The sequence below is a fragment of the Perca flavescens genome, chromosome 5 (genome assembly GCF_004354835.1).
Source record: "Perca flavescens isolate YP-PL-M2 chromosome 5, PFLA_1.0, whole genome shotgun sequence".
In the NCBI taxonomy this organism is placed as follows: Eukaryota; Metazoa; Chordata; class Actinopteri; order Perciformes; family Percidae; genus Perca; species Perca flavescens.
In genome coordinates this window covers 30,730,454-30,747,979 of record NC_041335.1, presented here as the reverse complement: position 1 = coordinate 30,747,979, position 17,526 = coordinate 30,730,454, and the positions used below count along the sequence as shown (strand labels likewise).

General features: G+C 39.9%; 2 protein-coding genes across 2 annotated transcripts in view; one reads left to right on the top strand and one right to left on the bottom strand.

Annotated features, from left to right (window-relative positions):
* rnf215 (ring finger protein 215) overlaps positions 1-3,701 on the top strand; it is a 10,234-nt gene extending 6,533 nt beyond the window's left edge. Inside the window, exons 12-14 of the mRNA XM_028579175.1 lie at positions 1,164-1,388; positions 2,128-2,241; positions 3,398-3,701. Coding sequence (XP_028434976.1) covers positions 1,164-1,186 — 23 coding nt within the window. The 3' untranslated portion in view covers positions 1,187-1,388; positions 2,128-2,241; positions 3,398-3,701. The remainder of the gene's footprint in view (positions 1-1,163; positions 1,389-2,127; positions 2,242-3,397) is intronic.
* ascc2 (activating signal cointegrator 1 complex subunit 2) lies at positions 3,126-17,526 on the bottom strand. The gene is given in 20 exon segments (XM_028577162.1): positions 3,126-4,312; positions 4,795-4,886; positions 5,425-5,515; positions 5,701-5,925; positions 8,542-8,661; positions 9,404-9,600; positions 10,211-10,427; positions 11,228-11,302; positions 11,451-11,467; positions 11,469-11,520; positions 11,610-11,714; positions 11,824-11,898; positions 11,985-12,097; positions 13,903-14,016; positions 14,217-14,284; positions 14,430-14,559; positions 14,714-14,887; positions 14,997-15,155; positions 15,719-15,828; positions 17,398-17,526. Coding segments are annotated over 19 exon segments (2,283 nt in total). The 5' UTR covers positions 15,803-15,828; positions 17,398-17,526; the 3' UTR covers positions 3,126-4,137.

Below are 17,526 nucleotides of genomic sequence, written 5' to 3'. Positions count from 1 at the left end.
TGATGCTGTGATTTTAGCAAGGTGTTAACAATCACAAATTGTTGTAAACATATAAATACTGCGATGAACCCGTGCGTAATGCTGCATGATGGCACTGCTGGCCCTGCAGGAGGACTACACTAATGGAAGAATCAGGAGAAAAAAAGACTTCAGAAACCATGACGATGACTGGCTTATATGCCGATTTAGATTTTCTAAAGCTGACCTCTTGAATCTATGTACTGAATTGGGTCCAGTAGAGAGGGCAACGCGCCAGAACCGTGCCATCCCGGTCCAAATACAGGTCCTCGCCACTCTGGGGGCAACCGGCTGTTTCCAGAAGGAAATGTCAGACAGCTAAGTGTTTTTTTTTTTTTTTAATAAATATTATATATAATCTTCAACTTTATCACTAAGGCTTGTTTGGATATAATCTATAGTTCTGTTAATACATCTGGTATATCAAAGCTGTCCCCGAGACCCGTAATGCCTGCCGTTTTGGACGTATTATTAATAAATGTAGCTATAGATCATGTTTTCCTACACTACGCAAGAACAGGCCAAAATTATAATTAAATTTGCAGCAATTCCTGAACGAGATGTTTTTTGCTTTTTCTCCGCCAGTCATCATGATTCGGTGTAACAGCTGCCAGGGTCATTCATACACTGATCAGCATTCACGAGGTGCTTTGCATTGACTATTTATGGTTAAAAATGGGCGTGTACATGGCGGGATAAGAGGCTGATCCACGTATGCACGCTTGTAGGTAATCTGCGATTTATAAAGGGAACATTGCTTACAGGTGTACGTACACACTGTTTTATAAATTGGACTTTTTTTTGCCGTACGCCATTTTGGGCTTTCGAGCGCACGTACACTTATAGTAAGGATCCTACGCACAGTTTTATAAATGAGACCTCTGGTTGCATATCGATAGTTGTGAGAACAGCAAAGAAAAAGTGCACACTGTTTCGCCGACTGTTTAAACTGTCTAATTTATATGTAAATATATGTATGTATATGTAAAGTTGACCATGACTGTTTTGCCTCCTATAATAAAGGCAAAAATAAATCAATTATAAATATTTTTTTTTGCTGATTTAATGTTTTGTTGACCCACTAATCTATTGATTTTTGGTTTCAGCTCTAAATTGAAATGCCTTTCTTGTCCAATCCTCTCCAGGTAGCGTCTGCAGAGACAGTTAACGGCTGCCTGGCCTCCCCCCCCTCCGCCGCAGCTCTGGGAATCAAGTCTCATCTCTTCCTCACTGACAATCCAGCTGTTTTTTATTCTGACCTCGCTGCTTCCTTCTTCCAGCAGTGGATTGTGGGAGCAAACAAACTCATCACAGCAGCTGGCCGGCCACCTGGACTGTGGAGGGGTCAGATTTTGACATCTGACCTTCGGGTGGGTGCAGCAAGTCTCACAGACATACAGTGTCAGTGTAAAAATCAATACTATGAAGTACTGTACAGGTACTGTTGAGTGTAAACAGTACGTCTTCCCGGGATCATGTTACCAATTGTGGAAATATTTGTGTGTGATCTATAGCAGTGAAGATGTGACTCATGAGGGCGTTTGTGCTCAATGTGACGTCTCACACCTCGGCTCTGTGTTTCTGCAAACAAAGGAGCAACAAGACATTTGTCTTTAAATCGGTAAACACTGATAACCTGAGCGATTACACGGGAGTCAGTTGTTTCTGTGTGGAAACTCAGTGCTCTCTAGGGGTTTAAGCAGTGGCCAGTGTAAACGTTCACTTTAGGTCCATATGATGTCAATAACTAACTTCTTAACAGAGTTTAAACATGTCTGATTTTTATCTCTTGTCCAAACTGATACTTTGGTATTAAATGTTAGTTGTTCAGGCTACAGGTAGTAGCAGATGTGGAAAAAGTGGTTTGCACTGGTCCTTAACATGCCTTATGACTGAACTGCAGAGTGAGAGAAACCACAAACGCACCTCCTGAATTCTCCTTAAGTCGTGTATGTTACAGTAGATCATTGAGTTGCATTTGTACAGTAAACCCATTAGTGATAGGGATGTTAAAACAGGTAGTAAACATTTTGCAGAGAGTTTGTGGCCAGAGCTTAGTTGGACTTTCACCCTTCTTTGCTTATACTTATCTGCTTCCTTCCTTTTTAGAAGGTCTGTGTGAAGAAGTCAAAAACATCAGAAGGTCATCTCATTCATCATGAAATAAACCTGTCCTCATACATACTTACCTCTGACGTACGGCTGCACTGGCTCTATGCGAAGGTAACAAAGGCCGCCTACCAGCACCTCTAAAACGTATCATCTTGTTTATTTAATCCATACAAATATCAAAGTGTGAAAATGACAAGTTGTGGTTTTAAGGTGGATATGTGCAGGACTATCTGATGGCCGGAAGCAGCAACTCCCTGGAGTCTCTGATTATAGGCAACCTCACCTCAAAAGTGCAGAAAGTTAGTCAGGGTTCATACGTTTTGAAAAGACCTTGAAAAGTTATGGAATTTGAAAAATGCAAATTCCAGGCCTGGAAAGGTTTTGGAAACCTAAAAAGATCCAATTCCAAGTCATGGAATTTGTTTTAACACAGCATATGTGATTAATAAATGTATTTTCACGTCATCTTAACCTCGACGTATTCGGGGAGCGATATTATAAATCCCACTATGAACCACATACATGTCATTCATGTTATAGTTAAACATATGAGGGTAAACTTTAACACAGATTTGCATTCTTATTGTATAATGTCGACATTGTGTCAGGAACACAGTCATGCAAATCTGCCAAAAAGTCATGGAAAAGTATGGGTTAAAATGCGTATGAACCCTGGTTAGAGCTCCTGGCCATCAGATATCCACCTTTTTTGTTTTAAAGCAAATTAGCATGCTTCTTTAAATGAACTATTCCTTTTGATATATCTTCAAACAAAAACTAACTTTTTACATACAGTAAAAGTCTACATTAGTGTGAAATTGGACATTTTCTATCAAATGTTCTAGCAGTTTACTTTCCAAATAACTGATCATAATTTCAGCGTATGCAACTATGCAGTTGTACTTTTGAAACTCTAGTGAAGTCTCAAACACATTGTACTGTACACATTGTGAAAGGAAAAAGCATTTTTTCAATGACTCAAAACTTGAAGGATGTTACAAACATAGTATTGTTGTATTTATTTAATGTTTTTTTGTTTGCAACGTCAACTCCAAAAACCAATTACATGTGCTTTTTGTTACAAAATGCTCTTAAATCTGTTCTCTTCATGGAAAATAGTCTGTGCATGGCAACGTGTCGGAGGTTTCTCCACAGCTAGTCAGAGACGTGAGGCGCCTCGGTATAGCACGTGCTTCCAAACACGACAGCGTGATTATGAGTGGATTTCTTTTCAAGACTTCGTTTGTTATAATTTTGTTTTACAAAGGCTGGACAACAGTGGTGCGAACTGGGTGGATGACATCACATGCATGCACTTGAACGTTGCATGCAGGCGGCTTTCACACAACCTACTCATACAGGATGAGTAGTAAGAGCAACGCAGTCTGCCACTGATGTCCAGACGTGATCACCAGGTCAGTTAATTGTTCTTCCAGCTACAGAAGGAACCACAACTTCTCCCAAACTCTGGATGTTGCTTCCTTTTATTCCTATTTTCTCTTTTTGATGATGTCAAAGAAACTTAATTCGATCACTCTGGATTGTAATAATAAAGGATTTGTTACTTGGCAAAAATGAAAGGTCCTATTCTTTGCCCTCAGTCTCTGGCTCACACTCAGGACTTTGGTTTTCAATGAGCTATTAAAAGAAACTCATTTGGGCCAAAGAGCTGAACGTCTTTTAGGCTCAAACAATAAAAAAACCAGATGTTCAGTCATGTCAAGCTGCTTGGCAACTTCAGATCACAAAAGCCCTGCCTAAGAGTCCGTAAACTAAAGCAACTTTCCACCAACAACTTCAAACCTTTTGTGGCTTTTCCTTTGAGCAAAGACAGCAGCTGTGGGGCTGAGGTGTGATCGTGGGAGTATGGGCACCAAATTTAACCCAGAACAAAATTAAAGGGCCCAGTTTTTCATTCCCCTTCACTGACTCGCACCTCAGCCACCTTCCTGCCGTCTGTTCCTACCATCAGTCGGTTTTGGTTCGAGCAGCAGGCAGTCACGCGGGTCAGGAGGGGATCATGCCTTTGTTCCTCTTGCGGTCGGCCATGTTGCGGCGGTTGTGGTTCGCCCCGCGGCTCTTGTTGGCCTCCTTCTTGCGTCGGTCTACTAATGTCTCCTGGGTTTGTCCTCTGCCTTTGGCTTGGCCCACCACATTATTGGGACGCTGCTCGGGTCGGAAACTGGGAAAGAACAACGAACGGAAGTCAACAAAAAGGTGTGGGTGGAGCCACCAGGTGAACTTCTACCGGGGCTTTTGTTTAAGACAGGAGGTGTAAAGCGTTTTTCCATCCAAGTTAAAAGAGAAATGTCCACTCAAGTTTTTTTCTTTTTTTCTGAATTTAATTTACTTAATTTACCGAGAATTTGGAAGAATTTACATGTTTTTTTTCTTTAACCATATAACTGACAGATTATGCCAGCTATACCTAGTGTTGTCTATTGACATTTGATGCAATTTTTCAATTTCCATTCAGCTTATGTCTCAAGAGGGCTTTACAATCCTCTACCCTTAAACCCTGTATTCTCACAAGGCAAAGTCTTAACTGAGGGGGGAAAAAAGGAGGAGAAATATCTAGAAATGCATTATTTTCTTGAAGAAACTTCTTGGATGGAAAGCAAGCTGAGCATTGCAAGTTTCAATGAATAAATATTGACTCCTTACCCTTTCCTTTGATGCATGGCAGCTCTTCTAGCTTCAGCCCTCTCTCTCAGCAGAGCCGGGTCCTGCACAAACTGGTCCCGGTTTACATTGTTCTGAAATACAATGGATTCACATGCAGATAAAGTGACCACGCATTTGTAGCAAAAGACTACACCAGCATTTAAGATTACAAAGCTAGCTAAAATCCATTAGGCAATGTTTGAACAGCAATTTATTCAGCAAACTTATTTGCTAAATGTGTTCAATCTTTTCATATGCAACAACTTGTAAAATGGTAAAAACATGCAATTATAATCCATTACATCTGATGACTGGTGCTTGTAGATCACACAAGATCATGAACTGAGTGAAAGTCTAACAATAACTTTGGATCAACAGAATTGCTGATTAAAAGTTAACGTTATACACCAGAGCTCTCACTTTTACAAAGTGTAGTTTGACTTGTATAAGATGCCAACATGCTGTCTGAAATGGTCTTAATTTAAGATCCATGCATACATAATCCTGTAGGAGTAAACTGCAAACATAAGATTTTATAAGTAAGATAATTAACTTTCACTGAGCTTTAAAATGGGCCAAAGAGTTTTTTTCTGTAATGTTGGATGTGCTGTTTTTGAAAGATGCAATTACCTGTAGGGTCTCTTCCTCCTCTTCATCTTCACCCTCCTCCTCCAATTCTGGTTTGTTTCCTTTTCTCAGTATCTGTGGGATTGTGAAAGGCCTGCAGGGAAAAAGAAACACACAATGAAAATGAAGAAAAAAAAAAAAAAAAGTACCAGTAACTGGCATCCACCAAAAGAACATTACAAATTTAGAAAGCACCCCGTCAAAATCTGAAAAGGTGCTTTTCAGATTCCACTTCACTCCGTCTCGACTCACGATCAAAAAATGAAACTCCTGATTTACCTTCTGTTCAGTAAACTGTCTCCATCCAGGTCGTTAGCCCCCACTTGGCCCATGTCGTAGGTGTCGTCGTACTCGTCGTCGTAGTCGTCAAGGCCGTAGGCTTCGGCACTTTCGCCGGGTTCGATGACGACCTCGTCTACCACCGTCTCGTAGGCCTGATAACGAGATCTCTGCTCCGCTATGTGCTTCTTGTCGTTCAGCATCTCTCGAGCGCTCTCACCTTTCCTGCAAGAGTGAGAAAACACGACAAGATTACACCTGACCTCAAGCAGGCTCACCTGTTCTTCACTTTCTTTAAATACAAGTGTAGGTGTTATTCGTTCTACGTCATCAGTGTTCGCAGCGGCCATATTGTTGACATAGCCTTAGATACCACTGCAGCTCAGCTGGCAACTGTAAGCGGGACACCGTCGGTGTTATCGCTGTATTTTTATCTTGCCAGAGATAAAATTGTTGTAGGACTCCAGCGTCTTGAACGCCTTCAGCTCCTGCGCCGTGTATGTGGATACTGTATTAACGAGGTAACATTAGTTATATATTGTAATATTGTAATGACGGATCTTTACTAAATGTTTTTCTCTTGATAACGACGAGATGAAGCCATTACGTTTCTGTGCTCAGCTGCTCCAATCAAATCGGCACGTTGCCACTAGCAACAGGAGATGGCATGTCAACAATATGGCCGCGGTTACCTACTTCCGTTTTTTGTGAATAAGCCCACAGGGCTCGACATTAAGGCTTGTCCGGGTCGCAAAATTACGAATCCCACTATGGCCAAGACCCGCCCTACGAAGCAGCTCGATTGGTTGGGGTTAGGCATTTCACCTTGAGTGGTTAAGGTTAGGGTTAGGGGATTGGTCAGGGGATAGGACCTGTACATGTAAGCTTGGACGCCTGGCCAATAGTAGTGTGTGAACGCAATTGAAGGGCGGGTCTTGGCGTGGCCATAGTGGGATTCGTAATATCGCGTTCAGCTCGTTCTCTGTAAGCAATGCAGCATGAAAGCACGGTGAACCTGCCGGTGTTAGTTAGCTAACGTTAGTTTGCTAACTTTAGTTTGCTAACTAACTCCGCCTTAACGTTACCTCCTCGTCACATCGTTGACAGAAAAGGAGAGACCCGGTGCTAATACGGCACCGGTGCCTTAACGACCGTTATCTACCGGACCGAATTGCAACGCGGTGCCACTGAAATGCCTGCGCTTCTCTCGGATGCTCCGAAAACGGACGTTAGAGGAAACCTAAACATCGCCGCATGTTACGCTAGTTAACACACTCAACAGCAAGTAACGTTAGCCTATCGTTAGCTAGCAGCTGGAGTAAACAGCTAAAATGCTGAAAGCTAAACTGTGTAAAAGCGTGTCTGTATTTCACGTGAGAGGAACATATGACAGTGTGCCGCTGCGGTTGTCGGAAAAACACAGATGTTGCGTTCACTTGAAATTCGCCCCGCCAGTGTCGTGCTGTATTCAAAGTTGTTGTAAAATACCCTTTTTCCTATCCAGTGGTTGTTTTGTCATTTAACAGGAACTTACTGGTGAAATAAGTTATTTTTATAAGTTATTGTTGTTACATTTGTTTTGTCATTTAACAGGAACTTACTGGTGAAATAAGTTATTTTTATAAGTTATTGTTGTTACATTTTTAATAAATCATTTAATTTTTCCTTAGCAATAAACAAGCCGTTCTATAATGTCGGTTTTTTTTGCTCCTTTTTGAACAAAAATAATAAAAACAATATGCAGATTAAATATCAGGTAATAATCAACTGTAAAGTAGCTACACCTTTTTAAAAAGGATCCTTTTGGTAAATCAGCCTCTGCCGGGTAGAAATTTGTGAAATTGTATAAAAAAAAGTTAACACCAACATTTAGTGGCAAATTCCATTGTTATGTCTACAAAATTATTTTAGATATAGTAGAAGTTCAAGTCACCACTACCTCTGGTCAAAATATTGATTTAGTATCTCAGAATATAAACTAAGAATCTCAAAGTAATGAGAAAATGTCAAATATTGACTTAGAATCTCAATATATTGGCTTAGTATCTCAATATATTAATTTATCTCAAAATATTGACTTAGTATTTCAATATTGACTTAATATCTCACTATATTGTTCAGTATCTCAATATATTGATTTATCTCAAAATATTGACTTAGTATCTCAATATATTGACTTAGTAACTCAGAATATTGACAAAGAATCTCAAACCAATAAGAACATTTAAAATATTGACTTACAATCTCAATATATTGACTCAATATCTCAAAGTATCGACTTAGTATCTCAATATATTGACTAAGTAACTTAGAATATTGACTAGGAATCTGAAAGTAATGACAAACTTTAAAATATTGAATTAGAATCTCAATATATTAACTTCTGCACACCGGCGTGCAACATATTACTTTGTATTATGGAGTCTGGAGATCCTTTTTTCTTGTTGAAGGGGAAATCTATTGTTGGGGCACGTTTGTTTCTACTGTTTCAACAGAATTGTATTAATGTTGATAGTGTTTGGATGCTTTCAATGGTTTGTTCAAATTCTGCATTAGCAAAACACAATTTATTTTATAAAATGATGAATCTTCACCCGGACAAGTGACTTTTATGCATGGACAAGTAAACGTAAATGTACTTGTCCGAAGGACAAGTGCCTCAAAAAGTTAATGTCGAGCCCTGCTATATGTTTTTTTTTGTTTTTCAGAGCAGCATTGCACACAGAGATAGGAACATCTGGACGTCCTGCTTGGCTTTTATTAAACATTCTGAGCAGAAGTTTACAGGCACATGAATCAGGTAATGAATCAGGGATGTTTAATCCTACTGTGTGCTCTTACCTCCTGCCCTTCCATATGCGGGACATGTCCACCTGGTCTCTGCGGAAAATGTCAAACTCATCATCATCAAACACGTTGGATCGGACGTCCAGAACACCTGGAAGCACCTCTTTCACTGGCCTGAGGGGACAGAAGGAGAACGGGGTCAAACACGGCTGATACAATCCTGACTTCAGATCATCATTTATACACAAATGATCTGCACATTTTGATGATTTGTATACGTAAGGTTCTAAAACAGTAGCAACAATTTGGATTATTGATGAACTGAGTAAACCATTTGAAAAGCAAAAATGAATCACATATTTTACCTTGTAAGATTAGAGGATATACTGCTTTTCTCCATTTCATATCAATGTAAAATGACCAGTTTTGTAAAATGACCAGTTTTGGACTCTTGGGTGGACACATACATTTCATGTACTAAACAAAATCCATCCGTAGATTAAAATCGATAAATACATGAAATCATTAGCTGGAGCCCTTTGGGAGACATTGCTGATCATGAAAATAGTGATATATATATATATATATATATATATATATATATATATATATATATATATATATATATATATATATATATAAAAACATTCTTACGTACTCAAATACAGTTCTTTACATTTAACTGCAAAGTATTTTGGCAGTGTTTGTATTAAGTCTCATTTTTGTGAATTTTGAAATGTGCATCATGATGACTGAAAATGGCCAATAGAGTCAAATTGAAATTAAAGAAACAAAAGGAGGGCCTTCTTTTAAACAACATGCGCTACTTTACAAATAAAAAGCTCAGCGGCACAATCCTCGTGGCAGAACATAGAAATCTTTTTACATAAAAGGCCAACTCAGTGCGTGGGGTCACCTTGGCATGGCTCGGTCCAGTTTGTCCAGGTTGGGGGCCAGGCGGTCCTCCAGGATGTTGTTGATGACCAGCTCAGAGTTGTAGTCGTACTCGCGCAGACAGGCCAGCAGAAAACCTTCGCCCAAATCAGGCAACAGGTCCCGGATACACGTCAGCAGAGACTCTAGCTCGCCCTCGCTCACCGGACACCCCGCACCCTGATGACAAACGGACGACACCGTCAACGCTCGTTTGCAATTGTTTAGTTTGTCTTATTTAGTTTTGTTTCATGCAATTTATGTAAAATGCTTTGTGGCATGACAGATGTTACAGCAATAAAAGGTTGCCGTTTGCTGCTTCCATCTTTTTCTATTAAGATTATTAACACTTTAGTAGCCAACGATTAGAATATTAGAAGATCAACAGAAAAAGGCAACAATATTTTGGGGTTTTGGACTGTGGTCGAACAAAACAACATATTTAAAACATCTCACATTGGGCTGTGTGAAATCACAACGGAAATGTTTCACTACTTTCTGCCAGATCCTAGACAAAACTATTAATCGAGAAACTAATCGTTAGTTGCTGCCCTACGTTTTACCTTAACGTATCTTGTAAAGCAAACAATATGACATTATCTTTGAAAATTCCCTCAGCTGGTGACCACTGACGGTGAATATAGGATGCTGAGCTGTCAGTTGAAAATTAGCCGACTGGCTAACACTGGCGCATTTAAAGAAATGTTGATTAATGTGCATTGTCCTAATCAAATAAATAAATCTAAAAATCACACATATTTAGTTAACTGTAATAATAAAAACAACTCACATTGTTTCCTTTTTGGGGAGCATCCAACATGGCGTCCGCTCCCCTCAGGCCCTCTCCTCTTTCTACCTCTCGAGCCTCCTGAAATTTAAAGCCAGCAGCAGCAGCAGCAGCACCCGCTGCTCCCTGATGCCGAGTCTGGCTGTGTGGTCTCCGTCGGCCCACACAGTCCCAGGCACTCTCCACCCCCTGGAGCAGGTAGGATGTCCGGGTCTCATCACTGAGGGAAGCAGGTTAAGGATTATTTTTCCCCCCTTTCTTCCATCCTGGATGTGTCTCATAGTGGTGGTGATGGCACATTGGATAGGACACATGCCTATGGTGTGAGAGACCTGGGTTCGATTACCCCTGCCATACATCAACCAATGTGTCCCTGAGCAAGACACTTAACCCCTAGTTGCTCCGGAGGCGTGCAACCTCCGATATATAGCAATTGTAATTCGCTTTGGATAAAAGCGTCAGCTAAATGACATGTAAAGTAATGTCTCCACCACAACTGGCTGTTGACTTGATCAGGGCTACGATTTATCTGCTGATTCGTTTATGAATCCATCTTTTAATCATTTGGTTTACAAAACATTAGGACAAAGTAATATGTTATATTCTAGAGCCCAAAATGAGGTCATGAAATGTTTTTTTTGTGTGCAACCAACAGTTCACAAGCCAAAACTATTTTATTTACTATAATGTAAGACCAAGATAATTGTCAAATTCTCACAATTCAGAAACTGGAACCCTCAAATTTTTTAAAATATTCAGAGAGTATCAAAATAGTTGCTAATTATCATTGCAGCTCTTCACCTTACTTTGTCACTGTTGCACTTAATATACTGTACTGATACTGCGGATGTGTAAATATACATCTCTGCTGATCTTAAAGAAAATACTTGAAAGTAATTTTTACATTTTGACATATGGTCCACAATTTTTAATCTGTGTCTTGAATTTGAATTGATTTGCTCTGCTTAAAACAAACATCTATGTTCACAGAGTTATTGTTTTAAACAATGATAAGGATACATGACAGGGAGGGCCTGTTGTAGCAGGCTGATGTCATCTGCGATGGGGAACTGCTCATCATAGTCTGACAAAAACCTGAAAGGACAAAGAAACAAAAAACGGCAAACCCCTTTATACATTGCACATAAAGAGAAAAAGTTATAAGATTGAACAGGGAACTAACTAACAACCCCCTCCCCCAGAGCCTCAGAGGTGACCCCCTGATCTTAACCAGTCATTTTACCTTTTCTCAGGTAAAAAAAGATGTGAAATGTTGTAGTAGCTCGTCTGCAAATGTTTGCATGTTCTCTCCCCTACAAGACAACAAAATTCAGCAGAATTAATTTGTGCATGTGTAACGCTAACTCTGCTAAGATGCCCGTTGAGAGTCTGGATGTCTCACCCTTCTAGGATCGGCTGTAGGCAGGTGTGATGCAGCAGCTGGTGAGCCATCTCCACCATCTTACGACAGGAGTGGGACAACCTCTTCCACAAATCCTGCTGAAGACTAAAGGAGGGTTTGGGAGAAAACTTTCACTATCATTCATTCATGTATTCAGCAAGTGGGTCTCAATCTTTTGGTGTTTTTAAAAGTATTAAATGCAGCAGAAGCTCACCCTTTATCGTCAAAGTTTCTCTTCCTCACCGCCTTCTCGAGTTCAGGCACAGCGGCCTCATAAAACGAGGTCAGTCTGCCAGGAGAGGAAACAAAATGATCAGGAGAAGCTTTTTGCGAAGGTGTGGCTGCGATGCTGCCAGGTTTACTTCATCGGTCTACCTGCTGAGGAAGCCATGGGAGTGGAAGCTGGAGCAGGCGGCAGGGAAGATATCCAGGAAGGCATGGATGGTGGTGGTCGAGTCACACAGGTACAGAATAAGATCTACAAGATCCTGGGACAGCAAAGAAAACACATATAGTATAGTAGTGTCCCTCTGGGTTTCCAATCAGCCATACTCATAAATTAAGTTTAATTCCAGTTAAAATGTTTACCATGAACCACTGGCTGCTTATTACCACGTCGTCCTGTCACCATTAGTAAAGCAGTAAACTGAATATCCAAATTAAACTGTTTCAATGTAAGACCTTTTATAGCGCCAGTTAAAAAGAAAGAAATGTCGGTTACACTTTACTTGAAGGTATATACATAAGAGGGACATGACACAGTCACGAACGTGTCATAAACATTATGAACAAGACATAAAAGTTTATGACATAACGCTTCTTTTAGGGTCATTCAGTTTTATGGTTAGAGTTAGAGTTCATGTGTCATGACACTCTTATGTAGATACCTTTAAGTAAAGTGTTACCAAAATCACTTTTTGTCCAAGCAATAGTCCCAACCCCCAAAAAAACGTCCATTTACTGAAAGACCAAGAAAAGCATCAGATGAAGAAGCGTCAGAAGAAAAAGAAGAAGCTGCATCAGAAGAAGAAGAAAATGAGTTCATTAAATAATGACAAATGCCATAAAATTCTACATTTGACTATATTCAACCCATTCAGCATCTGGATTTGAAAACAATTTTTAAAAGTTGAAGACAAAACTATATTCTTAATACAGAAGAATGCAATTATGCTCCCTGGAGTAAAAGTAAGCACTGCTCAAGTTTAAAATTCTTATAGATAAGAAAATTACATTTAAAAACAGTATTCCTAATCAGCCTGCTTTCTAAGAAAGGCCAGATTTATTCATTGAGGCTTAAATCAGAGAGACGTCCAACACATTTTATTAAATAATATCTGAAGGTTTTATCTAAATAATCACTTTTGCAGAGAAGACGTTTCCATGCTAGAACAGCCTTATAAATACTGTCTGATGTTTATATTTGACAATGGGCTTGTGCCAACACATACATACTAAATATTAGGGCTGCACAATATATTGTTTTTTTTATCGTAATCACAATATCAACTGGCGGAATATACATATCGCAAAAGGCTACAACATATCGTGATAGACTGAATTTTTAGGAGGCTTTTCCACCTTTATTTTGACAGGACAGCTAGGTGAGAAAGGGAAAAGATAGAGGGGGAAGACATGCAGGAAATTGTCACAGGTCAGATTCGAACCCTGGACCTCTGCGTCGAGGCACAAGACTCTGTATATGTGCGCCTGCTTTACCCACTGATCCAACCTGGCCACACACAGACAGAGATTTTATGTGCTAGTTGAAAGAACATATCAGTAGAAATGGCTCGGTCATTCTTTTTTTAGTGGTGCCTTTTATATTTAATTCAACGTTCAATTTGTTCAATAAAAGAATATTGGGAATGATTTCCTTTTATTTGTTTCAAATTCAACAAGAAACGCGTTGTATTTTAGAAGAATACTGAATGCAGCAACAATGCAAAACTGAGTACACTTTAATATCCGTTTAATCAAAAACATGTACTAGGTTCTTCTTGATCAAGGCACTGGCTCAGATCTGGAGTTGGTCCCCAGGCGCTGTGATTGGCTGCCCACTGCTCCCTTGAGGGATGGGTTAAATGCAGAGAATGAATTTTGCTACATGTATGTGTATGTGACAATAAAGTACCTTTACCTTTATTTATCGCCGGTAAAATCGTTATCGTGATATTCAACGTTATTGCATATGGCATATTTCCCTCATATTGTGCAGCCCTACTAGCTAGATATTGTTATTATTTCATTAGTATCACATGCAGTGAGGACTGGAAACGTGCGTTTGTCTGACCTGCTGGCTCATGGCCATGGCAGTGGGCTGTTTGTGTGCGTTCAGCTTCATCGGCTCCATGGCGGTGGCTCCCTCACAGTGGAGGCCACACTTATCCAGGATGGTGTCGAACACCTGAAGGCGACGGAGAATAAAAGGAGGAAAATAATCTGCAATCTTACAGAGAGACATTTACAACTAAATAGTATATTCTTTTTGGGTCTCAGGTATCTTGTCACTTTTTGGAAAACCTAAATAAAACACAATCTTACACGTTCCATATAAATTTGGAGTTAGAAGTAAGTACAGAGGGTATCTTTTAAATATGATCTTACCTGTAACACAGTGGGAACCGTCTCATCTAAGTCGCTGTAGTAAGATGGCTGCTGGGTAAAAATGTTTTCTAAAAAAGGAACATCATTGTAAAAGTTAACTAAGAGTTACAACACAGATACAAACTACCCATCTTCAGGACATATTTTAATCTAATGGATACACCATTGAAATACCCTATAATGATTTAAATTGGACCTTCACAAACAGCTCACCAAGCATCTTGTGCAGCAGCTGACTGTTGCCCTTTCCAAAGAGCACACACAGATCCAGAATTTTGGGAATGTCAAACAGGAAGTTCTCATAGATAATTTCTCCAAACACAGCCGGGGTGAGGAAGTTCTCCTGTGGAAGAGGAGCACAAGGCAACAGTGGGTCAAGGCTGCGTACTCGGGAGTGGCAGTGACAATACTACACTTCATGTGCAGTCATTTCTGTTTACTGATCATGATTAGTAGATCACCAATGCCTCTAGTTCATATTTGGGAGCTGCGGTTACCTTGGACTCTTTATGCGTAGCCATCCTGAGGAAGGTCAAGAAGACCGCCCTGTGAACGGAGCGCTGCATGTCGGCCACCGCCGGGGAGGAGGGCAGGGAGGCGAGGTCCAGGCCTCGAGGAGCCTGATGCAGGTAGGAATCGAGGCACCTCTGCAGAGAATCATCAAAGACCACCTGGTGGAGGAGACAGACCCAAGCAGCGGAGGGAGGGAGGGGACATTTACAAGGACTGCCATACACCTTTGTGGCTCAGAGAGATGTTTACATGTTAATAGTGCCTCACCTGACACCAAAACTTGTCATGGGGCAGTGTGAGCAGCCACTCCAGGTCCTCTGTGATGAATTTGGCATGTTCCATAAACTCCTCCACCTCAGCAGGAGAGCCGTCTTCTGGCGGGGACTTGTAAGGCACAAAACAGCGATCCTCCTTCCTGGTCGGGTGCTGTTGTTGAACAGGAAGTTCAGAGTTTGATTCTGATAAAGAACGGTCCTTGGTGAGAAGTGAGTTTGGTTATTCCTGGAGCCAGCGTTGTAGTACTCGAGATCGGTCTTGGTCTCAAGACCACTTTTTGAATGTCTTGTCTTGGAATCGACCGCATTTCTTTTACTCGGTCTTAGATAAAGAGGACTCTGGATTTTATTTCAAGACCATAACTGTCTTTTGATTATTTTATCAAGGCACTTCTCCTGATACACTTGTGGCAATAAAAGAGGTGAATGAATAATAATCTTAATCTGTTTTCTGTGGGTTTTGTTGTTGTTGTTTTTTAATGGAAATGTGGATCTTTCAGATCAATTTGAGGAGTGCCTATGGTTAGCATTTTCCACATTTTATCGTGTCATGTAGTGTGGGACTTTCACTGGTCTGGTCTTGGTCTTGGTCTTGTCTCAGTCTCTAAACGCTCTATTCTTGGAGAAGACTTGGTCTCAACTACAACACTTCCTGGAGCTCCACAGACTGCTGTTGGAGTGTATTTCTGTATAAAACGAGATGACTTGACTCACCAGTGCAGGCAGTGTGTGCTCCCTTCCCAGCGGGCCCGGCTCGGTCACCTGCTGCTCATCCAGTGGCACTCGGGCACAGGCCATGGCTTCTCCCTCTCTAGTTTTTTTTTCTACCAAATCAAAGAAATTCAAGATACATTTTACTTCTGTATATTGGTCTATTGGTATATTTTGTCTACCAAATTTGCCAAAAAATATCACATTCCACATATGGTTATCAGGTTTGAAGTCATATTTCTCATAATATTAGTGCTCTCTTGTGATCATTAAGTAAAATTACTATTACCACACTGTGAAAATACTTCACTACAAGTAAAAGTCCTGCATTTAAAGTCTTACTTTAATAATGTTTAAATAAATATAATATAAATAAAGTCATAGTTACTGCTGCATTATTGTGTATTTTGCATTGTAGTGCTGTGGTTTAATCCTTTTTTTTTTACTGTTGTCTAGTTTAATCTGCAGCAATACATCATATTCTATAAAATCATCATATGCTGTCCTCTGAGAACGACGTATCTCTAAAAAGTCAACCTTTCATGAGCAAAAAAAAAAAAAACCAGCCCTGTTTTTAGCTTTATGATGATGCATTTTCCAGCTGATCCAAGAGGGGTTTTAAATAGTTTATTTAGCTTAAGAAGTAGGAGAATTTTCTCAACATATAAAAGGAACACTTCATCCTTCATTTTTTTACAAACATTCAACACATCTGGAAATGCATGGTTTACACTGGACAGGACATGGAACTAACGTCAGAAAAAAGCAATGGAGTAGAAACCATAATATTTAATAGTGTAATGTTTATGTTTACCTTGTTATGGGTTGTTTTCCTTAATTTTTGCTGTATGTCTATTTCTACATTGAGAGCAACAAAAAGCCAGAGTCAAATTCTTTGTGTGTTCACTCTTACATGGCCATTATGCTGATTCTGGTTTACCTCAGAGATGTAACTAGTAGAGTAGAAGTATAACGTTATATACAATGAAAATACTCAAAAATACAAGTACTTTAAATTGTACTAAAGTACAGTACTTGAGCAAATGTACTTTGTTACATTCACATCCCAGGTGATTTTGTTGATAGTCTGAGAAAACCCATTTCTGAGGGATATTGGAAACATGGTCATGCAATTAATCATAGCCTCTAACGGTTCCACAATCACATATTTGTACATTACCTGCAATTTATCATCTGTAGAGACAATTTTCCTCCTTCATATTTTATCACCTCCTGCTGACAGATTAGCAGTTAAAATGGTCTAAACTGCTGAAGCTAATGGGGCACAGTTAGCTTGCTAACAGCAGCAGTGTAGCTATAAGCTACAAATAGCAACTCCTGTTAGTAAACGTAAGTTACCACTGCATTATAAAGTAATGTAGCATAGCCACCTGTTAAACACTAACGTTTACAGTACCAAGGCTATCTGCTAATACTGTTTGTATGTATTGACTTAGCTAGCCAACTTCTGACTGGAAAAACAACGTAGTCCAGTAAGATAACTTGCTAGCTATCCGCTAAATTTACCAAGTTCAACCAAACTGACAGCACGTCAATGAATAGGGAGAGGCTAACGTTAATGTAACGTGGCTAACCAGCCGGTGACTTTATAAACGTCCTCTTGTAACTCGTAACGTCATGTGTATTAATTGTACAGGGAATACGTTAATACATCTGCTCACCTGTTAACTTGACAGTCTGTAACTCGTTAAAGCCATCTCATCAATTTCGTCGTAGCTTCCAACCTTATATACTGTCTATGCTTCCAACAGTTTCAGTTTCCAAACCTTTAATATCATCTGTGATGGGCC